The 14,127-nt window shown below is 42.0% G+C and overlaps 1 protein-coding gene across 3 annotated transcripts in view; it reads right to left on the bottom strand.

The window, feature by feature from the left end:
• Positions 1–14,127, bottom strand: part of RPGRIP1L (RPGRIP1 like) — a 361,700-nt gene that overhangs the window by 315,144 nt on the left and 32,429 nt on the right. For all 3 annotated transcript variants that reach the window (XM_040328736.1, XM_040328734.1, XM_040328735.1), the window contains exon 4: positions 1,723–2,012. In XM_040328736.1, the coding sequence (XP_040184670.1) occupies positions 1,723–2,012 (290 nt within the window). The remainder of the gene's footprint in view (positions 1–1,722; positions 2,013–14,127) is intronic.

The following is a 14,127-nucleotide window of genomic DNA, read 5'->3' on the forward strand; positions in this document are numbered from 1 at the left end:
ATCATGGTTTGCCAGCGGCGATTCTGCACACCATAAGAATGATCATAGCAGCGGGTCAAACCCCCCCCCCTCCCGCCCCCATCCAGAGGTTCTCCGGTCTCTCCCGTGCCATCAGGGGCCCGGAGAAAGAATCGTCCAGCTATGGATGGGAAGCATAGAGATGACTGGTGACCAGATGATCACTAGTCATCTCTATGACCGTTGGAGGCCCGGACGCGATGTGATGACGTCACGCCAGGGTACCCGGAAGTAAACAAAGCCGCGATTGCGGCTAGTAAGCATGAGATTGGTGATTTTTTTTCACAATCTTTTGCTTTCCAGCCTGGAGGAGAGATGTGGGGTCTTATTGACCCCGCATCTCTCCATAAAGAGGACCTGTCATACACTATTCCTATTAGGGATGTTTACATTCCTTGTAATAGGAATAAAAGTGATAAAAAATTTTTTTAAAAAAAAATGTAAAAAATATAAAAATAAAATAATAATAAAAACGCCCCTGTCCCCAGTAGCTCGCGCTCAGAAGCGAATGCACACATAAGTCCCGCCCACGTATGTAAACGCCGTTCAAACCACATATGTGAGGTATCGTCCTGTGCGTTAGAGCGTGTGTAACAATTCTAACACTAGACCTCCTCTGTAACTCTAAACTGGTAACCTGTAAACATTTTCAAAGCGTCACCTATGGAGATTTTTAAGTAACAAAGTTTGGCGCCATTCCATGAGTGTGTGCAATTTTAAAGCGTGACATGTTAGGTATCTATTTACTCGGCATAACATCCTCTTTTAATATTTTACTAAACAAATGGGCTAACTTTACTGTTTTGTTATTTTTTTAATTCATGAAACCATTTTTTTCCAAAAAAACGCGTTTGAAAAATTATTGCACAAATACTGAGCAAGATAAAAAAAAAGTTGCAATGACCGTCATTTTATTCCCTAGGGTGTCTGCTAAAAAAACATATATAACGTTTGGGGGTTTTGAGTAATTTTAGGCCTGGTATGGAGGTGGGTATAAAAGCCCTGTATTGAAGGGGTTAATTATTGTAGTTGACATATGGCTGTATATAAACATGTACAGCTTGGAGGATGTAGGAGGATTTGTATCATCTCTGTGTATCACCTGAGGATAATCACTTCACTGGGTATATGTAGGGGGTTTACAACCACTTTAAAGCCTGTGGGAAATCTGGAATGTCTCCATTATAGTGGGGTTGCACCTGCAAGGGTTAACTGCTTGTTTATTCCAGGGGGAGCCCCTACTTAAACCTCTGCTCCCCGGTCAGATGGCACTATTCTTCAGGAGTGGACTGTCCCTCAGAATCATCACATCCAATGCAGGGCTTGATGACATCAACTGAGACTTCTGGAGCATGGTGAGAAGACACTGAGGGGACCAGTCTAGCAGCATGGACGATCAGACAGGTAAATCTGCTTTTCTTTGTCCCCTCGACATCAACAGTTACCGTATTTATCGGCGTATAACACGCACCCTAACTTTAGGAGGGAAGTTTCAGGAAAACTTTCCACAGCCCCCTGCGTATAACACGCAGGCAGAGTTTACTCTCTAGTTTCAGGATAAAAAGTGAGTGTTATACGCCAATAAATACAGTAACCCTTGCAATGCAGGCACAGCTCCACTGCAGGGCATAATTTTTATGTTTCCTGGAAGTTCGACTTTAAAATGATTCTGGCAAATTTAATTCCACAAAATTGTGCACATACCTCTACGTTGCATTACTATATCTTCAGTAACTTTTCGAAGGCCAGAATTAATACGGGACTGTATATAGTTGTATGGAGCATGTCGGTGTCCCTGGGTTTGCAGTTGCTGCTTAGCAGCTATTAATCGATTATGTAAAGACTCTTTTTGCTTCTCCAACTCCCGCACATTTTCCTGCAGTTGTTCAATCATCTCTTCAAGCTCTACATCTTTTCCAGATCTTTTTGAAATTCCAGTCCCTTGCTCTGCTTTCTTTTTGTCCTGTACCAGACGTATTAACTTGGTGGCCATCCTAGAACAAGAACAGTAACACTATGTCTTACAATTCCAAACAATAAACAGAATATGTTCGTTTCGGAGAAATATATTTCTTAGGTATAATGGACTAGAATAAAACATTAAATTAATTAGTATAATCACTCAAAAGGTGTTTATTTTAATAAACATATAATAGAATAACTGGTCTGGGAATAAAAGGGTTGAATCAATCACTCATGTTGATTTTATTTAGAAGAGGGGGTAGGAAAGTTATGCAAATCTGATAGCAGATGCTTTTACCTACCTACAGTAGTTGGAGGCAGGTACATTACCCAAAAGAGGGGTCAGGATACCAATAAAACCTTGAACTAGTATTTTTCATAATTATCTCAGGACTCAGCTCATCATAATGCAAATTACACTTGCAAATAAAATCTCTGTTTTCCTTATATTAATTCTAGCATTGTCATTACTGAGCATCTGTGCTTTTCTTTTTTTTTTTTCTTTTTTTAGCATCTGTGCTTTTCTATGCAATGTGGAGCCATTATGGTTGGTAGAAAGGGTTTGCAGTGTGCTGCTGTTCATACTTTCTGATAACATAGGAGTCTGCCTCAGTACTATTCTGAAAAGCCCTTGGAGGAAAGAGCTAAATGACGCTGAATGTCTTCCAGACAGGAAATTATGCAGGCTTTATCTGATTTGGTGCAACTTCCAATGCACAATTTGAGAAACTCAGGGCCAGATTCACGTAGAATTCCAGCGGCATAACGTATTGCATTTACGTTACACCGCCGCAAGTTTTATGGGCAAGTGCTTGATTCACAAAGCACTTGCCTGTAAACTTGCGGCGGCGTAGTGTAAATCCGTCCGGCGCAAGCCCGCCTAATTCTATTGGGGCGTGTATCATTTAAATTAGGCGTGTTCCCGCGCCGAACGTACTGCGCATGCTCCGTTTTGAATTTTCCCGCCGTGCTTTGTGCGAAATGACGTTGCACAGACGTCATTTTTTAAACGTCGACGTGAGTTACGTCCTTTCCTATTCACGGACGACTTACGCAAAAAAATTATAATTCGAAATTCCAATGCGGGAACGACGGCCATACTTTAACATGGCAAGTCTAAAGATAGGCCACAAAATACCAGCTTTAACTATACGCCGTGAAAAGCCGACTAGCGACGAAGTAAGAGAATGTGACGGCCGCACATACCTTCGTGAATCGCCGTAAACAGCTAATTAGCATACCCGACGAGGAAAACAACGCAAACTCCACCCAGCGGGCGTCAAAGTATTACACCTACGATCCAAAGGCGTACAAAGCCGTACGCCTGTCGGATCGAAGCCAGAAGCTGTCGTATCTTGGTTTGAGGATTCAAACTAAAGATACGACGCGGCAAATTTGAAAGTACGCCGGAGTATCAGCAGATACTCCGGCGTACTTCTCTGAATCTGGCCCTCAGTTTACAGTGAAATTAGAGCAAGACAACGCTGTACAACTATGCAAGAATAAAAGTAAGGCAGGCCATACAGGGTGCACATTTCTTTACTGCAATTACAAGTTTCAGAAAATAAATTAACACTAGTCCCCCATGAACACAGACAGTGCTGAGAGGCGAATCCCTCCTGCCAAGCAATTGTTTGCTCCAAAAAGGGGGGGGGGTGGGTTAGCAGTCACCACTGGGAGAAATCTGTGATTATACATCAGACAGGAGGCTCATATCTTATGCATTATCTTTCTTTAATAATGCCCATAGCAGAAATACAGTAAACATTTATTGTAACTTAAAAAATTCAAAGAACTACCCTTCCCAGCAGTCCCTGGGCCAGTGTAGCCCCTCCCAGACCGTAGCCTATATAAGGGACTGTCTGAGGTAACCTATTCCTCTTTCTTTCTGCTCATAGCCAGAACTCAGATAAGTACATTACTCTATGTTTATAATTTTTATGTAGGCTTGCTTGTTTTTTGGTTATCAGCAGCCTTTTTAATTTGTGTAGATCCTAATGTCACATCGTCTTTCCACAGGGTGCGGGGGATCCCACCCCCCCTCCCACCCCGGCTTTTATTACAGCTACGGAGGTTTTTCCCTCCTCCGCTATTCCCTTCAACTTCCACCTGTATCTGTATATACCCTCTGATCCCCTCAGACCTTCATCTGTGTGTTGTTCTATCAACCTTCTGTCTTATGAAGCACAACTGATATTTCTAAAAATGATAAACGTTTAGTTTTTGCTGTATGCTTTTCCCACCTTGCTATCTGTGCCACCCGTTTTGTAGAGAACGCGGTTTCCTCTGATGTGTACATCTTACAGTCATTGGGCTTCTTTATTTGTTTATTTTACAATATACCGCTGCTTTGCTTCTTTTGTTTCCCCCCCGGTGCGCTCTGCACACTGCTCGTTTTCTGACTGGAGGTAGGACGGCGCCATTTTAACATCTCGGCGCCTTTTTTCCTACCTCCCTTCTTCTCCTTCTCCTCAGAGCGTCTTATCTCTGAGGGGGGCGTGGCGGTGAGGATCTCCCTGCACCAATCGCGCTATTGTCGCGAATCGACGGCGCCATTGCTGCAGACCTGTCCTGGGGACCCCATCCTCCGTGTGCTAGACCGTCTCTCCCCATCGCCGCCACGCCAGAGTGCGGGCGGCTGTATGGTTGGAACTCTGTGTAGATCTCACTGATCTATGCGAATCACGTTAGGCCGTAGTCTCGCGAGACTACGGCCCCGAGCCTCACGTCTAGCTCCCCTTGTGGTGGGGAATATCTCCCCTCATCTAACTTCTGTCACTCACACCTAGCTGGTGGGGAATTCCTCCCCTCCCCTGCTTCTGTCACTCCTTCACCTTCAGTTACATTAACATCAGTTCTTGTTCTGGGAATTTATTCCCCTGTAGTCTATTCTACTCTTCACAACAAGCAGTGCTGTAGGGAGCCCAGCATTTCTCCTCCGTGGATTGGAATGCCAACTGATGACCAGATCTCTCCCCCTCTTGCTGGGACTTATCCATGCCCGATTATGACTTCACACATGTGAATTGCCTGTAATACGTGTCTATTAAACTTGTCCTATAACTGCACCCAAATGGCAGATCAAAGCCATTGTGTTGTTGGCTTATTACTTTTTAAGGTGGTGCCTAGATTTTTGGACAGGTGATCCAGGCCTGATTTAGTAAACTATGCTGCTTTTGCGAATATGTCCAAACCAATACCGGTTCATAACCTAGGTTTTTATTTTATACCTTTCACAGCACAACTGACATAGGTCCCCTTGCCCTTAAATTAATTTTCAATAAGTTTTCTACAACAAATAAATAAGTAAATAAAAATTAAAAAGACATTGGGTTTTTATTTTTTCCTGTTATAATAAAACTGTATATGTGAAGGTAAGGAATGAAAAAAAAAAAAAAAAAAAAAAAAAATCATAAAAAAAATAAACAAACTATTCAATTCCACTGGCACCCAACTGCCTGGCCCCAGTTTTCTCCCGCAGCTCAGCAGGCTCAGAGCGGAGAATGCAAGAGACTCTTGGCAGCTTCTATTAACATAACTAATACAAGAGAGAACCGCTATTATAATGCAAACTACATTGGGGCTCTAAGTGAGATTACAGGGATGATTCAAATCCCTTGCCAATGGTTACTGTACTTACATTGTGGAGGGATGGACAGGGATGTGGCAGATGCATTCGGACTACAGGAACAACATGCTTGATTGAGCACATCATCATGTATCTCCCGTGTCAGAAGAGACAGAAACTGACCACTAAGGCATGTCAACTTCCATGTGTAGCATGGTCAGATACAAACAAGACTCCTAATTAGACTAGCAGGATAACCAAATATTTTAGGTGTGTAGAAATTCATTTAGGGGATGCAAGGACCTTCTAATGGATTGAAGATGCATTAGTAAGCAACATACAGTACAGACCAAAAGTTTGGACACACCTTCTCATTCAAAGAGTTGTCTTTATTTTTAGGACTATGAAAATTGTAGATTCACACTGAAGGCATCAAAACTATGAATTAACACATGTGGAATTATACATAACAAATAGGGTTGTCCCGATACCACTTTAAGACCGAGTAAAAGTACTGATACTTTTTTTCAAGTACTCGCCGATACCGAATACCGATACTTTTTTTTTTTTTTTTTAATGTGATGTAACAGTGGCATTTTTTTCTTTACTTTTTTTTATTTTATTTTTATTTTTTACAGTGGCGTTTTTTTTTTTTTTTTAGAGGGGGGGTAGTGGACTGTCAGTGTGTTTTTGAATTTTTTATTACTATTTACATTTTTTTTTATTTATTGCAATTTTTTTTTTTTTTTAATCAGCCCTGTTGGGGGGGCTTTGGTGAGATATCAGGGGTCTTAACAGACCTCTGACATCTCTCCTTTGAGACAGAGAAAGGGACTAAGGAAACAGATTCCCCTGTCCCTTTCTCAGCAACATCAGCTGCGCTGAAAATGAATGCAGAGAAGACAGCGTCCATCCTGACAGTTCCGGGGGGGGGCACAGGGGAGAGAAGGAAACATCGGGACACACGGGGGAGAGAAGGAAAAACAGCGGGGGACACGGAGGAGAGAAGGAAACAGCGGGGGACACGGAGGAGAGAAGGAAATATCGGGGGACACGGAGGAGAGAAGGAAATATCGGGGGACACGGAGGAGAGAAGGAAACAGCGGGACGCACGGGGGAGAGAAGGAAAAACAGCGGGGGACACGGAGGAGAGAAGGAAACAGAGGGGGGGGCACGGGGGAGAGGAGGAAACAACGGCAGGGGCACGGAGGGAGAAGGAAACAGTGGCGGGGGCACGGAGGGAGAAGGAAACAGCGGAGGGGGCATGGAGGGAGAAGGAAACAGCGGCGGGGGCACAGAGGGAGAAGGAAACAGCGGTGGGGGCACGGAGGGAGAAGGAAACAGTGGCGGGGGCACGGAGGGAGAAGGAAACAGCGGCGGGGGCACGGAGGAGAAGGAAACACGGCGGGGGGGCACAGAGGTTGAGAGACTGCAGAAAAAGGGAGGGGGGGCTGGAGGAGGACACAGGACAAGTATCGAGTAAAGCATCGGAGCATTTGCCCGAGTACAAGTACTCGGGCAAATGCTTGGTATCGGTCCCGATACCGATACTAGTATCGGTATCGGGACAACCCTAATAAAAAACAAGTGTGAAACAACTGAAAATATATTTAATATTTTAGGTTCTTCAAAGTAGCCACCTTTTGCTTGGATTACTGCTTTGCACACTCTTGGCATTCTCTTGATTAGCTTCAAAAGGTAGTCACCTGGCGCAGCACCCCATCACTCTCCTTCTTGGTCAAATAGCCCTTACACAGCCTGGAGGTGTGTATGGGGTCATTGTCCTGTTGAAAAATAAATGATGGTCCAACTAAACGCAAACCGGATGGAATAGCATGCCGCTGCAAGTTGCTGTGGTAGCCATGCTGGTTCAGTATGCCTTCAATTTTGAATAAATCCCCAACAGTGTCACCAGCAAAGCACCCCCACACCATCACACCTCCTCCTCCATGCTTCATGGTGGGAACCAGGCATGTAGAGTCTGTTCACCTTTTCTGCGTCGCACAAAGGCACGGGGGTTGGAACCAAAGATCTCAAGTTTGGACTAATCAGACCAAAGCACAGATTTCCACTGGTCTAATGTCCATTCCTTGTGTTCTTCAGCCCAAACAAGTCTCTTCTGCTTGTTGCCTTTCTTTAGCAGTGGTTTCCTAGCAGATATTCTACCATGAAGGCCTGATTCACACAGTCTTCTCTTAACAGTTCTAGAGAGGTGTCTGCTGCAAAAGGTGGCTACTTTGAAGAACCTAGAATATGAAATATATTTTCAGTTGTTTCACACTTTTTTGTTATGTATAATTCCACATGTGTTAATTCATAGTTTTGATGCCTTCAGTGTGAATCTACAATTTTCATAGTCATGAAAATAAAGAAAACTCTTTGAATGAGAAGGGGTGTCCAAACTTTTGGTCTGAACTGTAAAATTAGCGTTAACATATATTTTATGGTTGGACTCGCAAATAGGCACAACAATTTCACAAAAGCATGCTTATCAATAAGCAAGCATGTGGCTGTTGAGTTCAAGCACCAACACTTGAATGGTTACAGTATTAAATCTTTATGAAGAGTAGTAAAACACCCCATTTCCTTTTTTTTTGGAAAGAACACATTGTTCTCTTGTATAAATTGCTTATCTATGTCTTCATACTACACAGGGAGAAAACGTGAGAGAAAAGGGAGAGGATTAACTGCTATATTTTTACCAAACGGCAAATTAGAAGATGGTTTAGCAGATTTTTTTTTTTTTTTTTTGTGCTGTTATAATGTTATGCTCCTGTGTCACTTTTAACTTAAATTCCTTAACAATCCAACTTGTACATGATCCTTTTCTTTTCATACAAACATACATACATTTTTACAAGCATGCATGTGTTATAATCTTTGGTGTGCCACACATCGATCAGCCTGAAATGTAAGCCTTGCCAACAGGCGTAGCACAGCAATATTCTCTGTTGTAACTATTCACAGCCCATCTGTGATAAAATGCTAGGGTCTAGGGCAGGGGTGTCAAACTCGATTTCATTGTGGGATGCATCAGCATTATGATTGCCCTCAAAAGGGCCGGTTGGATCTGTAAGATTAGACGTCCAGCGCATCTCCTCCCCATATATTAAATGTCAAGAGCCACCCCACCATCAGAGGTTGAGTCCCCCCTCTCCCTTACATCACAGTGCACCCACCTTTCCTTGTGCTGCTGCTGGGAAGAAGCTGGATGCATTGCTTGAAAGCAGAACGTAAGGGTCTGGAGGAGGACCAGAGGAGGGCTGGAGCTCTCCTGCAGTTGCAAGAGAGGTGCGAGGGCCACATGAAATGGCCTAAAGGCCCGGATTCGGCCCGCAGGCCTTGTGTTTGACACCTGTGGTCTAGGGTGTTAGGTTCTACTTTTAAAATGCAAACATTGTATTCACTTTTTTTTCCCTTTCATACACCCATCATATTCACCCATTAGGTGGTTAGTAAACAACACTAATTTTCTAATACTCATATTTTTGAAAGAAAAACAGTTTGTGCATTGTGATACAACTTAGCAATTATTACATGCAGTAAATACATAAAAGTTTCCATATAAAGTGTAAACCCCCAAAAATGTATTTATTTTTTGCTCCCTTTTGGTCTATTAACCATTGGAAGTGTGGCGTCATTGGTTTATTCTGTTTATTTTTTATTGAACTGCTGATCATGCCAGAAATTCATTATTGTCCACTCTGTAATTATTTAACACATTGTTATAATTTCTGCCTATTTTACCTCTCAACTTCAAACCCCACCAAGTTATAAAGGAAAGGGTCAGTCCTCACATGCATCCTACCCTTAGATGACCAACACCAAGGTAAGTTGAAATGCATTAAATTTTTGTTCTTAGATTTAGATACACTTTAAAATACGCATGCTAATTGATCAGTATTTTTTATATTCAAATGTAAAAAAATATATATAATAATAAATCAGCATTAAGTGTACTGTTTTAGGCTTGGTTCACATAAATGCAAATTGGATACGTTTTGAACCACATCCGATTTGCATAACATGTGAACCAGACCGGCTTTTAATTGAGCCGATTCACATAACCTTGCCAACCTTGAGTTCTTGCTGGAAAAAAAAAACTATTTAAGCAGCAGACAGCATGGATTCATAAAAGACAGAAGTTGTCAGACAAACCTGATTTCCTTTTATGAAGAGGTAAGTAAAACCCTGGACAGAGGCGTGGCTGTGGACATGGTATACTTGGATTTTGCAAAATCGTTCGATACAGTTCCCCACACACGGCTCATGTGTACGGTAAAGTCTACAGGATTGGATATATCAGTTTGTAAATGGATAGAAAACTGGCTAAAAGACAGAATTCAGAGAGTCGTGGTTAATGATTCTTACTCTGAATGGTCTAAGGTTATCAGTGGTGTACCCCAAGGTTCAGTGTTGGGACCCTTACTTGTTAATATCTTTATAAATTATATTGGGTCTGAGATCAAAAGTAACATTTCTGTCTTTGCAGATGACACCAAGCTATGCAGTGGAATAACATCCTTACAGGATGTCACCAATTTACAAGCCAACCTCAATGCTCTGTCTAATTGGGCGACTAAGTGGCAGATGAGGTTTAATGTTGATAAATGTAAAGTTATGCACTTGGGGGCTAAGAATATGCATGCATCATACATACTAGGGGGGAGTACAACTGGGGGGGATCTGTAGTGAAGAAGGATCTTGGGGTTTTGGTAGATCATAAGCTCAATAATGGCATGCAATGCCAAGCTGCGGTTTCCAAAGCGAGCAAAGTCCTTTCTTGTATTAAGAGAGGTATGGACTCCAGAGAGAGAGATATAATTTTGCCCCTGTACAAATCATTAGTAAGACCTCATCTGGAATATGCAGTTCAGTTTTGGGCTCCAGTTCTCAAAAAGGATATCGGAGAACTGGAGAAAGTGCAGAGAAGAACAACCAAACTGATAAAAGGTATGGAGGAGCTCAGCTATGAGGAAAGATTAGAAGAACTAAATGTATTCACTCTTGAGAAGAGGAGAATAAGGGGGGATATGATCCACATGTACAGATATATAATGGTTCCATATAGTGAACTTGGTGTTCAGTTATTCACTTTACGGTCAACACGGAGGACAAGGGGGCACTCTTTACGTCTAGAGGAAAGGAGATTTCATCTCCAAATACGGAAAGGTTTCTTCACGGTAAGAGCTGTGAAAATGTGGAACAGACTCCCTCCAGACGTGGTTCTGGCCTGCTCAGTAGATTGCTTTAAGAAAGGTCTGGATTTTTTCCTAAATGTACATAATATAACTGAGTACTAAGATTTGTAGGTAAAGTTGATCCAGGGTAAATCCGATTGCCTCTCGGGGGATCAGGAAGGAATTTTTTTTCCCTGCTGTAGCAAATTGGTTCATGCTCTGCTGTTTTTTTTTCCTTCCTCTGGATCAACTGTGGGTATGGAGTTGGGTGTATGGGATTGTATTGTGTTTTTTATTTTGTTTATTTTTTTTTGTGGTTGAACTGGATGGACTTGTGTCTCTTTTCAACCTGACTAACTATGTAACTATGTAACATATATGCGGACCGGTTGCGGTGCAAATAAAAAAAATAGTCCTGTGTGTTTTTCAGTCCGGTTCAGGTGCGATTTAAGTGTCAAACTCACACCTGACCTGCTGAATGGCAATCACATTGGACTCTGCACAGAAACTGTCTCCGCATATATATGAACCCAGCCAACCCAGTGTTTTTATTGATACTAGTTAGTATAAAGACTCTGTTGCAATGTTCCTGACATTTTTTTTCTAATCTGCAAAACGAACCTCCTGACAACACTGTGCCTTATTTGCTTTACAATAGCTGCTTGAGTATAGGTACGCATCTAACATTGTGTGGCCATATTTGAAAAAATAAAATAAAAAATACTGCAGCTGGCATATGTAACTAGGACCACTCCTTTTCTCCAATTAACACAAAGATGAAAAGGAATGTGAAAGTCAGCAAAATGGGAGTATGGGAATGAAATAATACTTTGCAGACTTTGATAGAACTATTACTGCCTGTGAAAGGACCCTTTGAAGATAATTGAAAACACTGGGAAGCAATCTGCTTTATAGCACTGACAAATAACAGTTTCCTAAGGCTTATCATTTAAGTGTGGTAAAATAGGGAAAGAGAAAGAAAAATATAAACCATATTTGGTCCATATGTAGTGGACGTTTCATTGTTAGTACATGCCTAGCCTTGCATGACAAGCTGTGTGTTGCTGGATGGAACAGTGTTATACGGACAAAGGGCTAGGTCTTTTATTTTAAGATATGTGGTGGACCGCAAAGAACTTGCTTATAAACAGGGGTGTTAGAAGGATTTTGGGCATTTCCACCTTTTGTGTGAAGTGTAAATGTAGATTATAAAGAAATGAAGAACAGATTTCATGTGGTCCCAAACCAATAAAAGCCTGCCCAATATAAAGAAAGTAATGGAGAAGCTTAGCTACATATTGTTGGTATACCTACATATCCAACTGTTTTATAATGTGCTATCCAAAATAAGCTGAAGAAACAAATAAGAAATCATGTGTCTATGCTATATCATAGAAAAAGCCTGGTAAATACAGATTACAACTGAAAATCAAACAGATATTGTTTAGATCTGCAAGGAACACACAGATTAAACACACAAATATCTTATTTTTTTCCTTTTACGCATTTTTTTTTTCTAACCCACTGATGTATCTACTACTAGAGGTGTAGACAGGGTCAAGGTGAACCTGAGGTTGCTGAAATTAAACTCAACACATGAGAGAAAAAAAATGGTTAGTCACACCAGTAGTGGTATTTCTGAGAAAGAGGGAGATCATTCTAACTTATAAGAGGGTATCAGATTGTGCACTTCATTTGTTGCTATAACTATTGTAGCATGGTCTGAAAAAAAAAAAGAAAGTTCATCCTTGGCCGAGAGAATACCTTCCTTACAGCTAGAAGTTCCCTATGACTGGGAGGATTGCTTTGCTTCCTCTGGGTCCCATATTCCCAGGCCTACAGACTCTCTGAATGGGCTCCCATCCACATTAACTGGCATCTGTGGTGACTTTGTAAAGGGAAGACCATGTCCAAAGCCAACCTCCTTCTCAGATGCTGTGGATCTTCCCACGAGAGAGATCCAGGGAATCTACTCTGTAAAGCCTTAGCAATGCATTCAGGTTTCTGGAATGCATCTCAGCCAAGACCTTATCTTCAAAAGAAGCCTTCATGAACCCACAATCTGCATGACTTGTCTCTGTTAGGCCCCGTACACACGACAGAGGAACTCGACGTGCTTGGCACGCCGAGTTCCTCGTCGAGTTTTGGGATGAAGCCGCCGAGGAGCTCGGCGGGCCGGCTTCTCCCATAGAAGAACGAGGACAACGAGAAAATAGAGAACATGTTCTCTATTTTCTCGTCGAGTTCCTCGGCGGCTCCATCGAGCCAAAAGTGTACACACGACAGAGATTCTCGGCAGAATCCGGGTTTTGACCGAGTTTCTCGGCGAATTCTGCCGAGAAACTCTGTCGTGTGTACGAGGCCTTAGAAATCGCCTGTAGAGTTTTTTATCAAGATCATTTTAAGCACATTCTCCTTTGTGGGAACAATCTTTTTCTGGACTCTATTTTATATTTAGAACGACAAGTATCAGATTTGACTTGTCCGAGCTGATTCTCCAATCTAACTCCTGAAAATGTATAGAGAAGCCTCCGAAGAACCTGTGCCAGTTGCTCTTTGTCCTGGGAAACTTTAGGAAACTGTCCAGATAAGAAATCATCTAAATTCCACGTACCATATATACTCGAGTATAAGCCAAGTTTTTCAGCACAAAAAAAATTTTGTGCTGAAAATGCCCCCCTCGGCTTATACTCGGGTCACCTTTTTGCGCCTGATCTCCCAGACTTTGGGGACCCGGTACCAGCCGGCCGTAGGTCCCCTGGACCCCAAACTTCCTCTACAAGTGTGCAAAGTTTGTTGGACGGGGAGCACCGATATTTCAAAGCCGGGCACCCCTTCCATAGACTCCCATATTAAACGGTAATTTCAACGGTGACTTTGCACACATGTAGCCCCATGTCTCCTCTACAAGTTTGCAAAGTTTATTGTCTAGGGGACCTATGGCTGGGGAGCAACAATTTTACAAAGCCAGGCACCCCTTCCATAGACTCCCATGTTAAACGTCAGTCTAGTCATGGACACATTGAGGCATGGGCACAGTGAGGCATGCAGATGGACACCCTAGGCTTATACTCGAGTCAATGAGTTTTCCCAGTTTTCCCATTTTTTTGTGGTAAAATTAGGTGCCTCGGCTTATAGTCAGGTAGGCTTATACTCAAGTATATACAGTAGGGCTGCAACTAACAATTATATTCATAATCGATTAGTTGGCCGATTATTGTTTCGATTAATCGACTAATCGGATAATCTTAAAAAAAAGTGTGGTGTACAATTTAGTTAATATGTAAATAAAATAAAAAAGGCAATTTATTCTTAAATATCCATATACAGTGGTAAATATAAATAACCAACTACAGTAATTGTAATGCCTTCTATTACCTCCACTTTCTCTGGGTTCAG

Source organism: Rana temporaria, chromosome 11 (assembly GCF_905171775.1).
Source record: "Rana temporaria chromosome 11, aRanTem1.1, whole genome shotgun sequence".
Lineage (NCBI taxonomy): Eukaryota > Metazoa > Chordata > Amphibia > Anura > Ranidae > Rana > Rana temporaria.